Source organism: Bos grunniens, chromosome 13 (genome assembly GCF_055505025.1).
Source record: "Bos grunniens cultivar Pamir isolate PY7600 chromosome 13, Bosgru_T2T1.0, whole genome shotgun sequence".
NCBI lineage: Eukaryota > Metazoa > Chordata > Mammalia > Artiodactyla > Bovidae > Bos > Bos grunniens.
In genome coordinates, this window is record NC_141177.1 from 47,038,219 (window position 1) to 47,056,692 (window position 18,474).

The 18,474-nt window shown below is 38.7% G+C and overlaps 1 protein-coding gene across 2 annotated transcripts in view; it reads right to left on the reverse strand.

The window, feature by feature from the left end:
- Positions 1-18,474, reverse strand: part of MPP7 (MAGUK p55 scaffold protein 7) — a 225,602-nt gene that overhangs the window by 31,133 nt on the left and 175,995 nt on the right. For both annotated transcript variants that reach the window (XM_086333868.1, XM_086333869.1), the window contains exon 12: positions 1,239-1,409. In XM_086333868.1, coding sequence (XP_086189994.1) covers positions 1,239-1,409 — 171 coding nt within the window. The remainder of the gene's footprint in view (positions 1-1,238; positions 1,410-18,474) is intronic.

Consider the following 18,474-nt stretch of genomic DNA (forward strand, 5'->3'; position numbering starts at 1 on the left):
TGATGTACCAGGCAAACAATAAGCAAAAGAAAGCTTGAGTGGCTATGTTATATATCACATAAAGTGACTTCAGGATAATGAATATTACCAGGGGTAAAAAAAGAACATTACACAATAAAAGTGACTTCACTAAGAAAACATAATACTCCTAAATGTGTATCCACCCAGCAACAGAGCTTCTAAATCTATTAAGTAAAACTGGACTAATGTAAAAAGAGAAATAGACACATCTACAGTTAGAGAATTTAACAGTCTTCTCCCAACAATAAACAGAACAAGTGGCAAATAATAAAAATACAGAAGACCTGAATAATAATATCAACCTACTTGACTTACATAATATGTATAAAACACTCTATTCAACAACAACGGAACACATTCTCTTTAAGTACACACAGAACTGTATTCTGGGCTAAAAAAAAAAAGTAAATTCTGACAAACTTAAAAAAATAATTGAAATCATACAAAGCATATTCTCTGACTATAATGGAATTAAATAAGAAATCAATAGCCAAAAGATACCTGGATAATCCCTAAGTATCTGAAAATTAAATAACACATATGTAAATAACTCACTGATCAAAGAAGTCACAACAGAAATTAGAAAATATCCTGATCTTAATGATATGTTATAAAAACACAATAAATCAAAACTTGTAGGATGCAGTGCTTAGAGGCAAATTTAAATTTATGCCCAGTTAATACTTGAACATTTTTAAAGGGGTTTTTGCTCAGTGATCAAAAATTCAACTTGATAAAACTAGAAAAAGAAAAAGAAATCCAGAGAAGGCAGAGAAAGGGGCTTCCCAGGTGGCGCTAGTGGTAAAGAACCCACTTGCCAATGCAGGAGACACAAGACACGGGTTTGAATCCTGGATCAGAAAGATTCCCTAGAAGAAGGCATGGCAGCCCACTCCAGTATTCTTGCTTGGAGAATCCCATGGACAGAGGAGCCTGGTGGGCTACAGTCCAAACAGTCACAGAGTCGGACACGACTGAACTTAGTACGCACACACTGCTACAGAGAGAAGATCCAGTAAAACGCCAGTCCCGTGACACAGGTATCTTGAAAGTCTCAATGTCGTAAGTACAAAAAGACTACAAAGATTTCATTTTAGAGGCCAAACGGTGTTCAAGATGAGATTTATTTTTTCCACTTGAACACTTCCAGCATTGTGCCCTCTGAAGTTAAATTCTCACTGTCTTACTTCCTCAGCATCACACAAACCATCACTTACCAACCAAGACTATGAGTCTGTATTTCTCGTTCGTCTGCCGTCGATACGGTGTTACTTCCTCATACGTGGGCACGTCGGCTGTGTCATACTGGTCACTCCTCTTGCACTCGTACATGGATTTATTTGTTTTCTTATCTTTTCTACTAAGACGGAAACTTCTTCTAAAACCAGCTGCAAATACAAAAAAAAAAAAGTTTTAGCAGTTAGAACTAAAAAAAGACACCCCCTCTAAAAAAAAATTTTTTTTTAATCCCTCAAAGTTGGGCTGGATTTTATTTACCATAATAGCATTACCAGTGCACTGAGTAAAAAAAAGGGAAATAGATCCTCCATGATTTCATAAAAACAACTGATAAAAGAATCATCTAACATTTAATTATAGCTATAATATTTTAAGTTTTATTTGCTTCCCAATCATAAAGAGTTCTTTTCAAAAATCAGGAAACAAAGAGGTCAGATATCATAAAGAACATTTTTTCACAGATGAACACAATTGTAAGAAAAAGTTTAAAAAGCACTGCAGAAACCTTTTAAATATAAATGATGAATTCTCCCATTCATAAATACTAGAATCTTTTACACTGTGTTCTAAGCACAGCCTAACAACATCCTTGTGGCACAGATAGCATCTATTGTTAAACAGAAAACTAAAGTTAGGGAGCTGCTGCTAAGTCACTTCAGTCGTGTCCGACTCTGTGCGACCCCACAGACGGCAGCCCATCAGGCTCCCCGGTCCCTGGGATTCTCCAGGCAAGAACACTGGAGTGGGTTGCCATTTCCTTCTCCAATGCATGAAAGTGAAAAGTCAAAGTGAAGTCGCTCAGTCGTGCCCTACCCTTAGCGACCCCATGGACTGCAGCCTTCCAGGCTCCTCCGTCCATGAGGCCTCTGCTTGGATCAGGCAGACAGAACCAGACCATCACTGACAGCAAGTTACCTCACCGTTCTGAGACCCCAGTGGGTGGAGTAAATGACCAAGCCTCAGGTTCTTTTCTCCTATAGAAATTCTATGCTAATACTGAAGTGAACAGCCTTTCCCTTCTCTGGGGCATCTTCCTAACTCAGGGACTGAACCTGGGCCTCCTGCATTGCAGGCAGATTCCTTACTATCTGAGTCATTAGGGAAGCCCTTTATAATGTGAAGCTGACTGAAATTTGAAAATAAGTTTCTGAGCCACAGTTGTGTACTCTTATTAATACCGTGTCATATTTTACTAAAACACCTTTTCAAGTATTTAAGTAAGTTTCCTGTCTGCTTAAACAGCTCCCTCCAGCACACTGCTGTCATTTGAAATGTTGGCTTAGAAAAGCGAAGGCAAAAGTTCCTTGTCTCAGGCAAACCCTATTTCATTCTGCTTGTTCTTCACATAGTTATATCATTCTGGTTTAATGTCTTTTCTTGAAGAGTGGTATTTACCATACACATCATTCAAGGATTCTTGGCCTAACCAACACACTCAAAATCCAGACTTTAAAGGGAGGCAACAGTCTGCTTATTACAATATGATAAATATTCTATATCAGTTTCATAACAAAACAAATGCAAGCATATTTTTAATGTATAAAAACAGATTCTCTTTAAAAAGAATACTAATCAAATCTGGTAAGCAGGAAAAAAACTTTAATAAAGGTATTTTATAATAAAATGCAATAATGTGAATTTTAGAGAACACAAAGAAAAATAAATATTACTATTGGATTTAAAAATTAATTTTCAAAATAAAGGCAGTATTAAAAAAAAAACAGTTAATGAATGTCCACAGAGTTCTATCACTCACCTTATAGATCCACAGTTTAATAAAAATCAAAATATTAAGAATGGAGTGATAAATATGTTCTGATAATATGTTCCTGGAATCCACTAAGAGTCAGTCTGATCTTGAGATACTCGGATTATTTGAGAGAGAAGATTTACAAAGAATTTGAAACAAGGAAGACAGCTACTCTAATAATCTCTTATTAAAGACAAAAGGAAAAAGCAAACAGAATAAATGATGAAACATATCATCTTACAAAGAAAGGTGAGATCTCAGGGACAAAGAGGAAGTGTACTAACCTGGTCCTAGGATGAAGAAAAGATGGGTGAATTCTAAGAATCTTAGCTGCACAGAGACGTCAGACTTCTATGGTGAGGGTCCGAGGACAAACTGTAATTATGTTTTGTATTTTTTGGGGAAAGACTCATGAGACATCCTGTAGGATTAGCAGGTAGAACTAAAAATCCCTTCACAGTTATTCCTCATACGGAGGGAGGGGTTTCCTCAAGTCACTACAAACATCTGGCACAGAAATGGATTGAAGACATATATGCCTCATCCACAATGAATCCAAAAGTGAAAACCGGAAAAATTCCTGATCGACGAATCCCAGCTAAACCCTGAATTTCAGTGAAAATGCTTACCTAATGGAGTCTTTATGATTAACTCAAGTTTTCACCTTTGTCATAAACAATAATGAGATAGTGGGGGAAAGAGAAAAGGGAACCAGATTTCTAACGTGAGATCTCCATGGACATGCAGGGTGAGGAGCTGGGGGTCACTAGGGTGTGTGAGCTGTACAGCACTTGGTACAGAAAAGGTACTTAATTAAAGTAAAAGGTAAATCTCTAGTGGCTCAGTGGTAAAGAATCTGCCTGCCAATGCAGGAGCCGTGGGTTCATTTCCTGGATGAGAAAGATCCCTTGGAGAAGGAAATGGCAACCCACTCCAGTACTCTTGCTTAAGAAATCCCATGGACAGAGGAGCCTGGCAGGCTATATATACAGTCCCTGGGGTCGCAAAAGATTCAGACATGACCTGACAACTAAAACCACAACAACAAATTTTCTAAACAGGATTTTTAAAGGCAACCCTAAAATTCTACTATCATTCCTGTTTCATTTCCTTAATGTAAATTTTGACAAAGAAAGCCAGACACATTTGGGATTTTCACAAAGATAACCATACGAAGCCGACAAAAGGGACACAGCACCGTGTTCATGAAGGTTCAGAGCCGGAGCAGCCCGGAGAGGAGAGCGTCAGGTTGCTGAGACCCCGCCCAGCCAGCACATCAGGGACACTCCTGCACTGGCCCGCACACCACGACCGGCCCTGACCTCGCTCACGTGTTTTCCAGGTGGCCACGACCATGCATGCAGAATTCCCACAGGTTCTGAGGCCTGAGTGTCTTGGCCCAGCGCCTCATTTAGAAAACAAAAGGGGAAAAGTCAGCCAGGTCCACTGGGATCCCATGGGTGCAGGGGCTCCGCGCTGAGTGTTAAAGGCTCAGATCTGGGTCACTGGCTTCCTTACCAACTTGGGTGACTTGCCAATGTTTTTAAAACTTTCTGAAGCTTCATTTCTCAGCTTTAAAATGAGGATAATACTATCGACCTCTCACAGGATATTAAGGATTAAACAATTTATGTGAAGCATCTGCCCAGGACCTGGCGTGTGGTAAACGGCTTACACAGTAGACAGAGATTAGCACCTGACTGGGTCGCACCTAACCTGAAAGTGCCTCCGAGGCAGGAACACACTGCGTTCTCTGTTGTTCCCATAGCACACGTCTGTCTAGCAGGAACGGGAAAAGCAAATGAAGGGGCTTCATGTTTGAGTAACGTCATAAAAGACACAAAATATTAAATCCAGATTTAAATACGTTAACTATTAAAAGTAGCTTATTAAAGCAGTAAGGCATTTTTAAAGAGATAAAGATTCAGTGTATGTTACCTACCTTTTTATTTTTTTTTAGGTACTCTTCCTAGGGATGTGCTATCTCTGTTATTACAGTTACATTTAGAGAGCATCTCTCTTTTCTGTCCTTACTTATGGCCCCTCACTCCCTCAACACACACACCTATGTATGTCACATATTTACACCACACAATAAATAGATACACTCATGTACCCATGCATATGGATACACACATACATACACACACACACATACATGTCGTTTTGCCGTTTATGTCACTCATTCGTGTCTGACTCTTTGCGACCCCCACCTATGGACTGTAGCCCGCCAGGCTCCTCTGCCCATGAAATTCTCCAGACAAGAATACTGGAGTGAGCTGCCATTTCCTCCTCCAGGGGATCTTTCCAATCTAGGGATCGAACCCACATCTCCTGTCTCTCCCACATTGTAGGCAGATTCTTTCCCCACTGAGCCATCGGGAAACACACACACACACACACACACATCTATGAATATACAAAATTAGAGTCAGGAAATGAGAAATCCCCAACCCAGAACAACTAATAAAACAGCCAGAACAGAGGATATAACAAAAGGCATGAAATCCAGAGTTGTTACTTGTTTCTCAGATAAAAACAAAGCCAAACCAGATAGCACAGAAGCCTGCCACTCAAGGCAGCATAGAGACTGTCATTTTCAAATTTCAGTGACACAGTGTGGGCATGTCAGCACAGCTTGGTTAAGTCTAAGCTTAAAGGAGAGTGAGGTCGACGTCAGGAAAAGGGGTTAATCATTTCTGGCCTTTGGGTCTTAGGTGGTTCTCTTATTAAAAGGAAGCTCAAGAATGTGTACTTAAATTGAAAGCAAGCAGAAGGTTCTTTCCAGTAAATGGGAATAAATCACCTAGAACGTATTTCATTCTAGTTCGTTTTTGGTGCACAAGTCTTAGCAAGAGCTGGCTCTTAGACACCAGGAGCGGCAGAGCAGCACTAACAAGGAATTTGGAGTAAGGGAACGGTTTCATGCAAAATATATTTTTCCTTATATTTCACATTTTTGTAATTTATAATTGGCTCAACATTTTTATGGACAAGCTTTTTCCATGGCTCTTACCCACAGCTGCTAGAGATTTGTGTTTTTTTTTTTTTTTTCAAGAGAACAGCACGTCAGCTTTATTACAATAGGAAAGTGGCTTCACAGAGAAACCGCAGGTGCGGGTCAGCCCTTCATCACTCGGAGACACTTCTTATCTAATATTTTCCAGCAGGAATAATTTACGATAACTCACTAACTTACTTAGTTGCGTGGTTCTGCTTAAAGTAAATTTTATTTTTTTATTATAAAAGATGACACAAGTTGCAATAAACATTCCTGTACATTCCTGTTACTCTGTGTCACTGATGACTTCATTAGGGCAAATTGCAAGAAACTTGATGGATCGTGTCCAAATGCTTCTCAGATGGGTTAATAAGAACATACATCTCCACTGGCAGCAAGAACAACTGCGTGTTTTACCATTTTCTCATCAAAGGACTTCTAATCATTTAAAAATCTTTAGTGATCTTACAAGTGAAAAACTGTATACCGTTTCATTTTAACTGTTAAGTTGAACCTGTTTTTCACATTTGCAACTCATTTGCATTTATTTCTTCTGTGAATTGTTAATACTTGTTGATTGTTTTTGGGGGAGTCTACATAAACAGCATACACATACATGTATCTTTTAAGGTCATAACCCTTGGCCTTATTTATTGCAAAGATGTTAAGATTTTCAGTTTTCCTTTTCAAAGAAATTTTAAAGGTTTATTTATTTGAATCTGTGAATTTCTTTCCTTTGTAATTTCTTTCACTATTTTTATGACTTTCCTACCCCTAATCTGATAAACACCCAAATTTTCTTAAATTAAAAAAATAGGTTACATAGCTTTACACTTAATTTTTTAAATCCATCTGGAATTACTCAGGTATGATTATGAGATCAAGTTTGTGAGATGAGGCTGTAACTTTATAGTTTTCTAAATAATTAGCCAATGGCCCCAGAAATCCTTACTGAACAACCCTTTACCAACTTTATGTTAATACACACTTTGTACTGAAACACCAGATAGTGAGTTATGATGTTTGGACAAAAAAAGAAAAGGTGATTCTTGGTCTGAGTTTAGATCATTCCCCTATTGTTAATTTCAATATCAAAACAGCGGAAGCGGTGGTGGTGGTGGTAGTGGGTATTTGTTGAGAACTTACAAATGACAGACACCGTCTGAAGCACTTACATGGATGCGTTCATTTAACTCTCACAACAACAAATGGGGCAGGCATAACAATCTAACAGGTTTAAGTAAGTCTTCCTTTAGTGTCATAGAGAGAAAACAATCCTTGGTTCAAATATTAAATCTTGAAAGTCCAGAATAAAGCTTGAAATGTTATTCTACACACACAGATGTTTAAGAGAAAAACTGGTAAGCTTTCAGTGACTTTTGTTGTTTTACTAAACTTTTCATTTTGTACGTGAGTATGCCTATTAACAATGTTGTGATCGTTTCCGGTGGACAGCAGAGGGACTCAACCACACATATACTTGTATCCATTCTCCCCCAAACTCCCCTCCATCCAGACTGCCACATAACACTGAGCAGAGTTACCTGTGCTACACAGTAGGACCGTCAGTGGTTTTATGAAATAACTTACTAGGAAAAGTTTATCAAAGAGAAGCAGCAGTTTAATTCAGGGAGTAAAAATCATAAGCTCTTTTTCTGTTAGAAGATATTTTTCAAATATAAGTAAATATGTATATTTGATATTCCTCTGTATTTAAGATGATGTGTAAAATAGAAAAATATATGCAACAGTGTCATTGCCCTCAAAGTATTCCTGATCTACTAGGGGAATAGAGATTATTCCAAATACTTGTAATTTAAGTGTTTTCACAACACAGGCTCAAGACAGAAACTAAAATTTTTTAGCAAGTACTTCTAATCTGATTTGACTTGACATTTCTCTTAAGAAGAAAAAAAAGAAATTAAACTCAGGCAGTTGTTATTTGGTTATTTTCAAAACTACTTCACTATATTTGATATAATAGTATTGATATAACACCACGGATATAACTATTCAGCAAAAAGGGTATTAAATTTAATGCTTACATATGTAAATTAAGAATCATTTGGTATTAAAATTAACTTCAAATAATTATAGATAAGTATTATATCTATGGGAGAAGGCAATGGCACCCCACTCCAGTACTGTTGCCCGGAAAATCCCATGGATGGAGGAGCCTGGTAGGCTGCAGTCTATGGGGTCGCTAAGAGTCAGACACGACTGAGCGACTTCACTTTCACTTTCCACTTTCATGCACTGGAGAAGGAAATGGCAACCCACTCCAGTGTTCTTGCCTGGAGAATCCCAGGGATGGAGAAGCCTGGTAGGCTGCAGTCCATGGGGTCGCACAGAGTTGGACATGACTGAAGCGACGCAGCAACAGCAACAAAAATTATATCTATCCATCCTATAATTTCGGGCTTCCCTGTGGCTCAGCTGGTAAAGTATCCACCCATAATGCAGGAGACCTGGGTTCAATTCCTGGGTTGGGAAGATCCCCTGGAGAAGAGAAAGGCTACCCACTCCAGTATTCTGGCCTGGAGAATTCCATGGACTGTATAGTCCATGGGGTCACAAAGAGCTGGACACGACTGAGCAACTTTCACATCCTATAATTTCAAATGTTAGTGATATTTTTAATAGTAAAAAACACCTTGAAGCATTCAAAATATATACAAGTATGGGAATGATTAACTATGAAACACCTTTTCAAAGAAAGGGGGCTTAAGACACTGCTGTATTTAAAATATATAACCAACAAGGACCTACTGTATAGCACAGGAAATGCTGCTCAATATTCTATAATAACCTAAGTGGGGAAAGAAAAGGAATAGATACATGTATATATATATAACTGGATCATTTTGCTATACACCTGAAACTAATACAACACTGTTAATCAACTATACTTCAATGTAAAATAAAAATTTAAAAAGAACTATACAACACCATTAAGAAATGTATTTGCGATACCAATAAATGGAGAAAACTGGACATATACAATAGTCATAATTATACTGAGTTTTACTAATATAAAAACTGGTTTGAATACAGAAAAAAAGTATAAAAGCAGACAATATACTAGGGGGAGAGGGCTGTAGGCAACTATTTTGTCCTATTTTTAAAAGACTTTCCATAATGTTACATAATTTTACAATTTAAAAAAATACACAAAAACACCAAACAAATGAAATCCAGGATTGGTAGACGTATCTGTGAGGTTACATCAATATATAACAGAAAATACATTTTGCCTGTGTCTCAGAGGCAGGTTCCACTTTCCTGTATTTTGAAAATAGATCAAATTTGTATATTCTTAAAGGTTAGGAATACCCAATAGGTTAAAACACTTAAATACTTAAAAAGCAATGAAAGAAAAAACAATGGCAAAAAAATTTTAGTGAGAATATAGTATAAAAACTAAAGATCAAAGATCAAGGAAGATAAAGAGAGAACCAGTGGACTCACCTAAGAAGTGAAGAGAGTAAAAGAAAAGCAACCTGGGTGTTGGAAATTTAGAACTACACTAATAAAACTGAATGTGATTTTTTAAAATCACAAATTGTTATCAGTTTCTTTGGCTCCCATAAATAGTTTCAGTGAAGATTTTTACAATGTAAATATCATTTTAATGATCTTATTTTCATAAAATTTTGACATTTATGATGACATTTTATTAAAAAAAAATACATGATCATTTTATGGGCAGTATCTGCATTAACAAAAAAGGCCTTCCCCTCCTACAGAGTCATGGTAACTCACCACCAATACTAACAGCCTCAAATCACATGTATGAACGAGAGTGTGACCTGCCTCTCTGTTAACCATAAGAAAATACATACTAGTATGTGACCATTTGGACTTTTCAAATGGTACAGGTTCCATCTTTGGTGATATTTCTGTAACCAGTCTGGTAATAACATTAGAAACTATGCATCCTCAATGTTTCTAAGAAAATAAGCTTTTAATATGTTAAATGTTACAGATGCCTGCAGATTGGGACGGAGTTTCAGTGAAACTTGCTTGAATTAATAACAAAGCAATATCAGTCATAAGCATCTGGAAAATTAAGAGATTTATAGAAGTTCCTAATTTTTTGAAAAAATACATTTATTTTATGCAAACACAGTGAAGAAAAGGGCTTAGTTTCTTAAAATAAAAATAAGCATTTTAATTCTCTCCTCTCACCTTAAATATACTAAAATGTGCTACTTTTAAAAATCAGGAGAACTGCCAAAAATACTGTATGAAAGTTATTTTCTTAAAACAATGAATTAATTTGACCAAATATTTAATGAGTTCAGTAGGTATCTTAATTACAAGGAAGAGAAAATATTGTGATGAATGAATTTTTTAAGACTTTTAAAAAACTCATGTACACATTAAAAAAACTAAGTGGCTGGAAGTGATTATATAATGATAGGCTTCTGACAACAAAATGTTGAAAATTTCCATTAAAATAAACATTTTGAATATAATGCCAATCTTGTTATGATGATATAAATCATAATAGACATGTAAAAACTATGTAGTAACACGATCCTATGACAAAGTTATTGTTGAAGTGATGCTCCCAGAGTATGCCAGCCATAAAATTATCCCAAAGACAAAGAAAGATAATTAAGAACATCTTAAAACAACAAACAAGTAAAAATCTTGGGAAGAAGTTTAAACTGAAAAGCAATGCCAGCACAAAACTGTAAAAGTTACAGAGATCTGGAGATGGAGAGACTGAATTAGTCACCTTCTACATCCACCTTATAAAACAGTATCAGGGAGGGGGGAAAAAAAAAGAGAAACATGAATGTCATCATGGATTATATTAACTCACCATACAGTGCTAATTTTGTATATAAAGGAGGAAAAGGCTTTTGAACAGGGAAAATTCACTTCTGAAATGTTACAAGTACAAAGTTGCTCTGAGTATAAAAGAAATGTTCAAATGCCATAAATACCCTTGAATTTTTTAGCTCATCTCCAGCTAAAAGTAAAAACAGAAACTCAAAGTATCTAACGAAATCATGGAAGCTAATATAAAATATCAACCTGCAATTTCCAAGAAAAAAAAAATCACCTGGGTCTTAAAAAGTTTTCCTGATACCATCGACAATTTTTTTTAGTATAGCACAGCATTACCATTTAAGAAAAAGAAAAAACATATGAGAATTTAATCTTCTTCCAGCCAGCTAATAAAGAAATGAGTCTTACTCTTTCAAAATTATAAAAAAATACAGTATGCACACATAAAAATGAATATAAAAATATAATTCTGAAAAGGGGAAAATTGGATTTGAAATTTTAATGTTATTTTTTTAAGTTGAGTCTATGCAACCTAAAATTCTCCAAGCAGGAATGGTTTCTGTCAGACAGAATATTTCCAAGTAGTATTCCAGACATGTTGAGATTATGCAGAGTTCTTTCTTAACCTGTACCGCGTTTGAAAGAATACTTCTAAATGTTCTCTTTGTATAAATTTTATTTTTTGGAAAAATATTAAAGCAGTATATTTTGACACAGCTGTACTTACCTACATAACATTCTTTAATAAAGTGACTGAATATTGGAACAAATGGAATCTCATGCTAGATTTATACAATAGGCAATGTAACTAGAGGCTCACTGGTGCTTAAACATGGGACAAATAAGAAACAGGGTTAGGAAGAAATACAGAATTAGAGATGGGTAAATAGTTTTAAAAGAAATAACAGCAAATGAATGGATTTGTTTTTACTGAACTTTATGGTAAACACTTTCGTTAAATAGAAAGAACAGTCTTAACTTACAGAAGTCCCAAAACTGATCTTGTTTTAAAAGAATGCATGAAGTGCTCCAGCAGGAGCAGAAGTGGAGAAAAACTGATGATTTTTCAGGAGATCATTTGCAAGAAATTGTGTTGGAAGACACATGCGTGATAAGCAGTGCTTTGTGAATTGTTTATAACACAATTTCTATAATGAATTAAACAGAGCGAAAACATTCTGTAATTCTTACCAGTTAAAGAAAAGGCCAGTTACTCTTCATAAGAACTACTTTGTATTGTAGTAGGAAAAGGGAGACAGAATCTTTAAAGCTTTCATTTCTACCACTGAGAAGCAATCACCCTTCGGAAGTCAGCATATGCACGTGTACACACACACACCAAAGACACACTAACTCTCACACCACCCATCACAACTAAAGGAAGTTGTTTAGAGTTTATAGGAGGAAGTGAGTTATTAATTACGTGTGTGTCTATGTGTATATACTTTAAGTATTTATATATACACACACACTTTCAAAGGTGTAATTTTCTACAATTCATATTTATAGCATACTATCAATTTAACCTCAGTTTATTAATTTTATGCAAACAACGCACAACTTACACTGCCTAGTCAGTAAGCTTTTTTCCTTCCCTCCACTAGTAAGCAAACATCTTTTATTGATAAATACAGTGACCTTTAAGAAACCCAGCGTTACACATCAATAAGAATCCCACGACCCAGTGTACCTTCGCATCAGTGGTGGCTCACTGAATACGGTTTCAAGATATAATTCTTACACAAAGAGACATTCAGTGCTTGGAGTATTACAGTGCTACTGCTTTCAAGAGTCAACTTAGATCAATTTGACATAGAATGTATTTTCAAAAATGTAATCAGTCATCAGGGAAATGGCTACTTATACTGTTTTGTGCTTGACTTTATGCACATCAGAGAAAGTGAAAATGTATTCACTAAATGATTATCGGCCTCACTTAGATCAATAGCGACCCTGGGCATTTCCACTTGGGGTCCAAGAATATTCTGTCTGCAGGGTAATCATTCCCGCTGTCCTTCTGCATCTGTGGACTCAGGAAATAACAGTGTGGAGGCAGATAAGGAGTGAGGGGAAGAAATTCTTCTATGTAAGTAGTCCTTGGAAATGACCTCATGAGAAGGCAGACTTTCTAGGAACTCCCTTGGCCATATTCCAGAGGGGTCCTACAGCTGGAGAAGGTGTCCGGTGCTGAGGATGGATACAGACCCATCCTGTGCAAAGGCTGTTCTTTAGAACCAGGCGTGTCTGAGAAAGCAGCAGTAGTGGCTGAACTCTGGAGTCACCAGAGTACTGTATGACTTGTAGTAATCGCCTGAAATGTCACAGATCCATTCCATGTTGTTGACTTGTATGGTTTAAATTACTTCTTTTAGTGAGAGAAACATTTGATGTGCAAGACATATCAAATTTCCAAAGGGTAAATTTTCCCTCACCACAGTAATTACCATAGATATATTTAACGTACAGTAAGAGACTGGAGAATGTGACACTTAATCTTATGTGTCAACTTGGCTGGGTCACAGTGCCCAGATAATCAAACATTATTCTGGATGCCTCTGGTAAAGGTGTTTCTTGGACAAAGGCTAACATTTAGATCAGTAGACTTGGAATAAAGCAGGTTACTTTTTCTTTTTTTCCTTCTATTTTTTTATTGGAGTATAATTGCTTTACAATGTTGTGTTAGTTTCTGCTATATAACAATGTAAATCAGCTATAAGTTTACATATATATCCCCTCCCACCATTCCCCATCTAGGTCTTTACAGAGCACCAAGCTGAGCTCCCTGTACTATATGCAGCAGCTTCCCACTCCTATCTACTTCACATGTGGTAATATATATATGTCAATGCTACTCTCTCAATTCATCTCACCCTCTCAAAGCAGATTACTTTCTATAATGTGGGTGGGCCTTATACAATCAGTTGAAGATCTTAATGGAAAAGAGACTAACCTCTCCCTGAGCAAGAAGGATTTCCAGCAGCAGACAGCCTTTGGCTCAAACTGCAACTCTTCCCTGGTCTCCACTCTGCTACCTAGCCTGTAGATTTTGACTTATTAAGCCTCCACAGTCACATGATCCAATTCTTTAAAATCTCTGTGTGTATGTATATGTATGAGTGAGTGATAGTCACTCAGTCATGTCTGACTCTGAGACGCCATGGACTGTAGCCTACCTGTCCTCTGTCCATGGGATTCTCTCCAGGCAAGAATACTGGAGTGGGTTGCCATTCCCTTCTCCAGGGGATCTTCCCAATCCAGGGATCAAACCTAGGTCTCCTGCATTGCAAGCAGATTCTTTACTGACTGAGCCACCAGGGCCACCTCTACTAATGACATTTTGGTTCCAGCTACAGTCACTTCTTATCTGGATGACACACAACTGCCCACCTCTGCCCTGGCTCTCTTACAGCCCGTTCTCAGCAAATCAGCTAGAGTGACCCTGAAGCTCACAGCCAGGCACGTCACTCTGCTCCAAACCTGTCTGACTTCCCATCCCACACAATAAGAGCCAAAGGGGTCAGCTCAGTGCCCCTCACACCAGCATCCTGTTATCTCACCAGCCTCAAAGCCTGCCGCTCTTTCCTTTTTTCACTCTGCTCGGGTCACACTGGTCTCCCTGCTCCACAGATGCCCCAGGGCCTATCTCAGGGCCTTTGCACACGACTGCCCCACTATTCCTTTTCCACAAGGCCCCTCAGGGGTGTTCTCCACCATGGCCTCAGGGAGGCCTTCAGTGACCACCCTGGGGAAAACTGAAGCTGTGTGTCCTTACCTCTCCCAGTGGCCGTTCCAGCTTCACTTTTCTTCATGGCATGTCTCACCACTGAATGTATTATGTAATTTATTTAGTGCAATTTATTTAGTTATGTCTTCACCCCAGTCCCTTACTCTATGAAAGGGGGTCTGCTTTTGATCTCTGTTGAAATGCTGAGGGTCCAGAACATAACAGGTGCTCAATAAATATCAGGAAACCAATCGAGAAATACCATTACAAGAAAGTTATATTCTGCAAATACCGTAAGAATCTGCTAACCAGAGCTAAAGTGGGATCTTTTGAAGGAGGACGTGACACCAAAGAGGAAGAGGAGAAAAGGTTCCTGCTTTTGCCTACAAGAACTTACAATGCCATTTCACTTTTCAAACGATTTACTAAATAGAGCTATTTGAAACTGTTGACATTCTGATGACTTTAGACCTACAAAAAAAAAACCACAGCAATTTCACATGCTTCCATCTAATGTACATATTACTTTGCAAAAGATATAAATTAAAAATTTTGGTGTGGGGAATACAAAACTCTGAAAACAGAGGAAAGAATTCACAGATTTGACTATGTAAAAATTAAAATGTATATATGATGTTGAACTTGACATTTAAAAAAAAAAGGTAAAATGCACCAAAGGACCAGAAGAAAATGCACACAGCAGAGAGAGGGCTAATGTGCATGATACAGAAAGAGCTCATAACATTAACAGGAGACTGATAAAGAACCCGATAGGAAAAAAATAAATAGGTAGAGACATGATTATTCAACGGGAGAAAAGAAGAAAAGTGAATAAAACGTCACACTATCTCATTACATCACTATATTTAAAGTCAAAGTGAAAACTGTTAGTCGCTCAGTCATGTCCAACTCTTTGTGACCCCATGGACTGTAGCCCACTAGGCTCCTCTGTCCATGGGATTCTCCAGGCAAGAATACTGGAGTGGGTAGCCATTCCCTTGGCCAGGGGATCTTCCTGACCCAGGGATAGAACCTGGGTCTCCTACACAGGCAGATTCTTTATATTTAAAGGTGTTTATCAAATAATATTTATACCAAAAAATAGCTTTGCCATAAATGTTAGCATGCTGCTTATGAGACTGCTTTTAAAAATGTATAAAAATCTGTAGCATTTTGAGGGTTTGGTTCTTGGTGGGAGCCAAAATAGCATTCCACAAGGCAGTCCATTTGCTTAGTCTATTTATAACAAAGTAACTCTTTAATAGTACTAAAACTAACCAGAGAAGTACCATCAAACTTGTGTATCCCGCAGAAAGACACAATTTCCACTCAGTAGTCATTCATTGAAGGGCTTCCTTAAAAGAAAAAACTTTTATCAGAAACACTATTAATTTCTGTATCCTACTATGTCATAGGAACACAAAGCTGTCTTACTGTATGCTTCTCTTCTCAGATATCTGATCCCACCTGTAGCTACATGAACCTCTAGGTGCCTCGAATCTGTGGCTCTCTTGCTGCTATTATATCAGAACAAGCATTTAGACCAGAAAGAAGAAAGATGTCATGAAGACATCTACAAAAACATGTCGACCTTGCTCTCCTGTTGGCTTGTCAGGTATGGAAAGGAAAACTCGTCTCCACGACCAGGAGTTGAACGGAGTCGAGAGTTAGGCTCTATAATCAGGGCTTGCAAAATCCAAAAGCCAACAGAAGCTAGACGGGCAGAAAAATCTTAAATTGCATTCTGTCAACACTGACACGATTTGTACAGTATTCACTCCTCGAAGAACTAGGTGGTCCCATTTTCCCTTAACTGCTCTTTGGTTACTTTTATTTCCCCACGTTTGAGAACTGGGACATAAAGAAAGACTTCACTGTTATATAGCACAAGCATCAACACGACTGTTAGAAGAGTGTCGCGGGATCCCGTCTCCGGGCTGGCTCGGCCACAGCACGGCGAGGCTGTGCTGAACTGGAGAGCTTGTGTTCATTTAAGGGGCCACTTGTAACTCAGCCTCTGCTCTTTTTTTTTTTTTTTTTTTTATTCTGCACCTCGAGGATGAGGTGACCGCGCAGCCGAGAGGCTCGGCGTCCACCAGCCTGGGCTCCCTACTCACGCTCTCTGCTAATTCTTAACACTGGAAAACGAAGGCCTAGTTTGGTCAAATCTGTTTTGTCAAAGGAGCCAGGAAACATGAAATTTCTCATGTTTGTGGGTCTAACAAAAATGGATCTTTTGCCTAAACACAGCCTGACAACTGTCTGTGAACCCCTTGATACAAGTTATTAAATGACTCATGATATTCCCCTTTCACCTGGATTGTGCCCTATTTTTATCCATAATTGGGGGGGGCGAAGTGCAAAGCGGGTCTTCCCAGGTGGTGCTAGTGGTAAAGAACCCGCCTGCCAGTGCAGGAAACATGAGACACATGGGTTCAATCCCTGGGTTGAGAAGATCCCCTGGAGAGGGGCATGGCACCCACTCCAGTATTCTTGCCTGGAGAATCCCATGGACAGAGGAGCCTGGCAGGCTACAGTCCATGGGGTCACAAAGAGTCAGACACAACTGAAGCAACTGGAACAACCACAGAGTGGTCTCTTGGAAGGACTAAGCCCTCTGCACTTTCTAAAGAATGTTTTCCTGGGACCTGTGGTATCTGCAGGCTTCACTTGATCCAAGTGATAAAGATCCTGTGGTCTTAATTCCATCTAATCTCATCTGCTTTGGGATTTTGATCAAGGAACTACTTTCTATCTCAGAACTTAATCCTTTACCATCAATCCTTTATCTCTGCCTATAGATATGAACCAATTATCCTCTCCCACTAAACTACTCCTATCCTCAACTACACAAACCACCTTGACCTCAGCTGACCTCTCCCTTCACTGTCCACCCTCACTTGCAAGGCTGTGGCTTCCAGGAAAGTCATTTCTCAGGCAGCAGCAGTGATTCCGAGTTGCCAGATGCAATGGCATTTTATCAGGATTCATGCCCTTTGAGCTCTTGAAAGCAGCCCATTGTGCTAATCACCTTTGCTTTTGAGTTTCAAGTCATATCTACTAAATATTAACTTTATAAAACCCTACATTCTATCAGAGACATGTAGAATAAAACCTGTATTTCATTCTTTATACAAAGAATTATGTGAGTCCAAAAACCAGGTAAATGCTAATAAAATGTGTAAGTTCCTTGGCCTGCCGCTGAAGATCTCACGTCATCAAGCAGGATGATCAGTTTCCAGTGCTGCCATCTACCTGTCGCCCTGTGCTCTGCAACAGCCACCTCCGTCCATACTGCTACTCCTGCCCTCATCCCCGGGCACTAACTGTGATCCCGCCTAAACAACGGAGCCTGTTCCAGCATCCCCTCTCATGCGACTGACTCCCTCATTGCCCCAGCCTCAGACGATCATCACATCCTCTGAATTACTGTATTTCATGTGAAGTGAAAGTGTTAGTCACTCAGTCGCGTCCGACTCTTTGTGACCCCATAGACTTGTAGCCCACTAGGCTCCTCTGTCCACAAGATTCTCCAGGCAAGAATACTGGAAAGGTTTGTCGGTCCCTTCTCCAGGGGCTCTTCCCCACCCAGGGATGAAACCCAGGCCACCTGCAGGGCAGGCAGACTCTTTACCGTCTGAGCCACCAGGGAAGCCGACATTCATCCAATAATGCTTCATGCCATAGTTCTTCAGTTCAGTTCAGTCAGTTCAGTCGCTCAGTCACGTCTGACTCTTTGTGACCCCATGGACTGCAGCACATCAGGCCTCCCTGTCCATGACCAACTCCTGGGGCTTACTCAAACTCATGTCCATCGAGTCAGTGATGCCATCCAACCATCTCATTTACATGGCCCTGCCCATTAGAACAAGACCCAGTTTTCCCCTCAGTCTCTCCCATCAGGAAGCTTCCATAAGCTTCTTATCCTTATCCATCAGA